A 6,000-nucleotide genomic window follows, 5' to 3' on the forward strand; every position below is an offset into this window, starting at 1 on the left:
ATGACGGTATAATTATACTCTCTGAAAGAGTGAAAAAATAGAAACACTCGAGTCAGAGTGAAAATCCATTCTTGAAGAATAAAATAATCGCTCCGATTCCAAAGTCCTTAAGAGCGATGTTTTACTTTTGAAGAATAAATGTTCACTTTTTGAAAATTTCCACTTTTTTCCCCAGAGCAACGCATGACTCTTTTTTGTGGAGTGACACTGCCACTCTTTACGAGTGAATGTGAGCTCTTAAAAAATTTTGAAAAGACGTTTTCACTCGATTGAATTTTGGGAGCACGTCAAGCAATACTACATGACTTTGTACGAAAAACACGCGCACCACGACAATAAAGGAAGAAGAGGGGGAAAAAATATATATGAGGGAGTACCATTTTGCTTGACGCAAATACTTACTAGCCTTAAAAGACTAGTATTCGTACTCCGCATAGATCTGATGGTGTTCAAAATAGTTAAAAAATGTATTGTATAGGGCCTTTTGAGAGATTCAATTATAGTTCTTGTAACGAATAACTACGATATATTACGCACTATTACCTTTAAATGCCAAATATAAAAATTTTAATCGTTATTGATGAAATCGGACGGATATACCTATACATAATATGTGTGTGTAGGAACTTGTAGAATCAAGAGTCGCAACAGAGAATTCTCCAAAACATTTGAAACAAAACAAAATTTTCGATTGGAATGAAAAAAAAAAGTTATAACTATATTGCTGAATAATATGGCATTACTTTTTATAAAATTATTGAGATTCTACGTGATTTTACTCATTGTTCTTTTAATGCATAATTTTTTTTTTTCCAAACATCCGGGATATCTTATTTGGTTGATACTGTGAAGATGAAAACTACTATTTGAAAATCAGTATTTATAATAATATTAATGTGTATGCGTGTTACATACATGCATATACACACATAGACTATATACATATGATGTTATTATTAAGATGAAATATATAATATGTACGTGCACATGAGGGACGCGTATGAAAAAAAAATTCCATGATTCTAGAGGGATCATATGAAAATGCAAGTTACTCGAAATAAAAGATGCTTTATTGTTGCAATAGCGATTTGAAATATTTACGTGCGTTCCATATACCACAAAAAATATCGATGCAATGACAAACACTGAAAAAAAAAAATCTATATATACATATGTATATGAATTCAACGTGGCATCAAGCGATTATACGATAATAGCAGTAACGATAAATTATACGATTAATACAGTAGGAAAAAATGCGAATGTTAAGAATAAAAAATACTCAATTGCAGTACTGCATAGTAATTTCATCAGTCTGATTATGTCTTCCATTGATGCCACCACTACCGTACAACGTTGTCGTTGCAAGCAAATTAATTTATCCGTTAAACTATATACACATGTATATGTATATAAGTATTAATTATGTCGTGTGATATAAACAAATAAAAAAAAAACTTTGTCGAGTTGAAGAAAAAAAAAAAAAAAAAAAAAAAAAAAAAACAACGAACTTTAAGATTGAATAAAATAAGAGACGCAGGTTTGGGTGACATTCTTTAAATTATTTTCCAAACTTCAAAGTCAGCGTTAACGTGGTAGATGATAAATATAATCTAGTTGACACTTTTGGTATATGAGTAGGATCAGATGGATAAATTAATTTTTATTTCATACAAACAAAAAATTTGATCGGCAAATAATTGTTTCAGTACGCTGTTTTAATTTCATTATCATGCAGTACTAGTTATTGTACAAAAAATTAGAGGCAAAAGTTCATTTTCGTATCCAAGCTCATTATTACGTTAACATTGCTACGTAGCACCACATGCGAGGTAATAATATTTGTACACTCAGACGAATGTAATTTTTTTTATTAATTAAACTTGCCTTCAATTTAGTACATACATTAACTTTAATCAGTAATTATTTGATTTTACAACGTTTAAATAATTTATTTAAACTTACTCATGTACACAAACATATCTATATAAAGACACACAAAAATACATGCACGGCTCATGTAGTTACATGAAGTTTGTGCGGTGCAAAATTAAAAAATCGCTTTATTTAAAATGAGTATGTATGTGCGTGTGCACGCAAGTTTGCGTATAGTCTTGTTTTGGGGTAGAAAGTTTGGCACCTATTACACGAATGCAAGCGCAAATTATTATTAACATAAAGTGTACGTGGAAAATATTAATGTATTATTGTTACTTGTGTAGAAATTAATGACCTGTGTATGTATCAATTAAAGAACAATTAAATAAATTAAAAATTAATGTGAATTGGAATATTATTTAAATACATTAATTTTTGATGGAGATTTTCGATGTGACCAGAAATAATTGCAAACAGATATGAAAACTGTTTTTTTTTAATTTATAATTACTTACATACGTATAAAAGTATTTATTACAATTCTATTAACAATAAATTTACAAGCTTATACAAGCGTACAAGTATTTTTTATAACTTTTATGTTACAACAATTTCGGCTGTTGCTTTAAAGTTGATATATCTAAAATTTTACTCGGAAAACTGACTTTTGATGTACCTGAATGTGCTCGATGTCGGCGTGGACTAGGTTCTCTTCTTTCGGCAGTCTTTATTGCTGGTTTTTCAGTAATTATCGGGCTAGGTTTATAATTATCTTTCACCATTTCTAAAACAAAAAAAAACGATTAGTTCGTATTTGCTTACGCGCCTCCACCTAAATAATATCTTCAATAGTAGTAACAACGTACCTTTAGCAGGGTTGGAATTGTTACCAGGCAATAGGTGGTATCTTTGTAAATAATGCATCGTGGCAAAAGACATATTTGTGTTCTGAAGACTTGACGTTTGCATTAATGCTCCAGTTTGTGTTTTTTGCACTGCTGCTTCGGATAATGGTTCTTCATTGAAGTACTTTCTTGCTAAGGCTTTCATATGCATACTGGTGTTTGTTTCAACACTAGAACTTGTGGCTATTTGGGCCTCTAGTGGTGCTTGCTTGGGATAATATGATGCATCAAACATTACCCTGTAGTATTGAAATTATTTAGTTATTTTACTACGATTACAAATAACATCTTATAAAGTGATGTATGATGTATAAAAAGACTTACTTTTTATTTCCATTTGTTTTTCTCTGATCTATATTTTCTGAAAAACTGATTCCAAGTTTTGTTAATTGTTCTAACGTAGCAGCTTTTACTGTATCTATTATGAAATTGTTATCACAGTTTCTTTCTTCATTATCTCTGTAATCATCTGGAGATTCTCGGTCTCGATTCTCATGCCCAGGAGAGTTTTGCAAAATTTGATTAACTTGATCAAGAACATTATTATACAATGTCCATCCTACTTTGGTTGCTTGCTGAGGTGGTAAGCTGCCTCCTTCGCTGGAAAATTCTTGCATATCTAAATGAATACTAGGTTCAGGACTGGGTGGACTTGGATCTTCAACATCCAGCTCACTTTCACTTAAACTTAAACATTCATCGACATAATTGTCAACCTTGGTGTGTTTCATTTTGGTGATATCGCTTAAGGGCTCAGTGTTGGATTCATCAGAGCCATCATCTCTTGGTGGATCTACTTTTGGTGTGGATCGTACATTTTCGAATTCAAAATCATACTCATAAGGTGTTGTTCTTTGGATGCCATGAGTATTTTTTTCAAACATTGCCTCATTGTTTTCAGCATATTCTGAGACAGGCTTACGTCTGGCGATTTCTTCATGTGTATTTTGATGTTTATTCGATTCCAAATTAACTTGTACATTCTCTTGGTTTCGAAAATTTCTTTGAAGATACTTAGCACCTACTGGTTCAGCAGAATCCCGTGCTTCTATTGATTGTCTTGTAGAGTCTGAACATAAATGACTCTGACGTAACGAAGACATGTGACTTTCTGAACCTTCACTGATATTTTCAAGTGGAGTGGGAGTGAAAAAATTATGCTTCTTCTTTATCATTTCTTCTGTATCATTTACAAGATTTTTCACCATATTTGAAGTTTCTATACTTGGTTTGATTTTTTCTTGACTACCTTTTTGTTTGTTTTCATAATCAGATGGAATACTAGGATTATTTTGAACTTTTAATTCAAAACTTGTCATGACTCCAATGGATACCTTTTGTTCTAATATAGTCTTCTTAGTTCTGTCATCTTGTAATTTTAGATCAGATAGGCATTTTTCATTTTCCTTTAACAAGTTAGTATGGGAAATCGGTAAATTAGAATTTCTTGATTGATCATACAAATGAGAGTTTTGGTAAAGAATCTCATTAGAATGTTTTGATGGTTGACATGTGCACTGATTTTTATTTTTTAAACTCTGTTCGTGTAATTTTATCATCCTGTCAAATTGTTTTTGCAAATTTCTGATTTGTTCATTTTGACTAGTAATGACCTGCAACAAGTTTCTCACAGTTTCCGTTTCTGTGGAGGTATTGTGATTCGGATAATTCATTGTACAACATACTGACTGATGATGACAGTGTTCTTGGCTGCTGTGGGTTTGTTGCACTGGCCCATAATTCAATCGACAATCGTATTCCACAGGAGTACTTTTTTGAATGTTAGAATTAGGATTAGAACACAAAGATGATCTTTGCTGTCTTAGTTTGTTTATCAAGTCATAAGCCTCTAAAGCTTGAGGTTGCTTGTATTGTTTACTTCCATCAGACCAACTTCTCTGCTCATCTGACCACCTTCTTCGATCCGTTGGAATTTTTTCGTCTGACCATCCATAATCAAGTGAATGAGCTCTGTTACCTTCATTGGAAGATCTCATGGCATGATTATTATTTACACAATGATTATTGTCATTTCTATTTGTTAAATAGTTTGAGGGGTATTTGTTTGAACTATCAATGGCTTCTGAACGATTTGTATAACGATTTTGTGACTGATTATCTAAATGATGGTTATTACTATTATGATGTCCAAACTCAACTGCATTGTATGGTTTAAATACCTGTCTGGAGCCACAGTTATCTTGCAAGCCACTGGCATTGCGAGTAGAAGTGTACATTTGGTAAATAGGGCTTGATGTCACATTTGTTTGCTGAGGATACCTTTTTTCTTTCCAAGCTGCATAAGAATCACCCTCTTGATGATACACATCATGCTTGAAATGTCTTGACTCTGGGACTTTGTCAGTCAAAGAATCACCCATTTGTCTTCGTACTTGTTGCGGTTTATCCATGACTAACGATACCTCCGGGACCATGGGAAAAGGTCTAATCTAAAACGACGAAGAAGCAATAATTTATATATAAAATGACAAAAGAAAAAACATTGTTGACGCATCGAAAGGCCAAAGAATAATTACATCCGAATTCGATGCCTGCTGGGGAATTTTCCTCGGTTCGCCTTCGTCGCCAAAAACAAATCCATTGTTTTGCATGGTGCTCAGCAGAAAAGAGTGCTTTACCACAACTTACCGACAGCATTAATGTAATCTTGATATAAAACAAGGTGAAACAAACGGCAAGTAAACAAAAACAACTGCCTCTCGCATTCAATTTGAATCGCGGAGTTTTGCACACGCGCGGAAAACTGACACCGAACACTAAGTATAGAGAGGGTAAAAGGAGAGACTAACAGATAATGTGACACATATACGTATTCTACCGACCACCGACAACTGTCTGTCGCCACCTCGCCAAGGACGCCAAGTTGCCAGTCGGAGGGGGGGGGCACAAAAATCTATCCCATTCCAACGTTCCTGTGTTATTGAGTTGTACCATTCCAGCGTTCCTGTGTCATACCATTCCAACATTCTTGTATTATTGGGTTATACCATTCCAACGTTCCTGTGTTATACCATTCCAACGTTCTTGTATTATTGGGTTATACCATTCCAACGTTCCTGTGTTATGGGGTTACTGTGTTATACCATTCCAACGTTCCTGTGTTATACTATTCTGTTGTTTACGTATTCCGCAATCGCCACCAGCCAGTACGTTACACACATAGGGTTCATCACGTGACCACATTTAACCTCTCTTT

General features: G+C 33.6%; 1 protein-coding gene across 1 annotated transcript; it reads right to left on the minus strand.

Annotated features, from left to right (window-relative positions):
* Positions 1-2,400: 2,400 nt before the first annotated feature.
* On the minus strand, positions 2,401-5,560 carry LOC106638071 (uncharacterized). Its single transcript, XM_014351097.2, has 4 exons — positions 5,321-5,560; positions 3,108-5,233; positions 2,745-3,022; positions 2,401-2,662 (listed from the first exon to the last, which is right to left on the minus strand). The coding sequence occupies exons 1-4, from the start codon at positions 5,393-5,395 to the stop codon at positions 2,481-2,483; spliced, it is 2,661 nt and encodes an 886-aa protein (XP_014206583.2). The 5' UTR covers positions 5,396-5,560; the 3' UTR covers positions 2,401-2,480.
* Between the last annotated feature and the right edge of the window lie 440 nt (positions 5,561-6,000).

This window comes from Copidosoma floridanum, unplaced genomic scaffold (genome assembly GCF_036245765.1).
Source record: "Copidosoma floridanum isolate Cflo_tuat_1 unplaced genomic scaffold, Cflo_Japanese_pri ptg000009l, whole genome shotgun sequence".
Taxonomy (NCBI): Eukaryota; Metazoa; Arthropoda; class Insecta; order Hymenoptera; family Encyrtidae; genus Copidosoma; species Copidosoma floridanum.

Coding starts and splice junctions, on each gene's coding strand:
- LOC106638071 (XM_014351097.2), bottom strand. CDS start 5,395: ATGCAAAACAATGGATTTGTTTTTGGCGACGAAGGCGAACCGAGGAAA. Junction 5,234..5,320: donor AGCAGGCATCGAATTCGGAT/GTAATTATTCTT, acceptor TCGTCGTTTTAG/ATTAGACCTTTTCCCATGGT. Junction 2,663..2,744: donor CAATTCCAACCCTGCTAAAG/GTACGTTGTTAC, acceptor TTTTTGTTTTAG/AAATGGTGAAAGATAATTAT.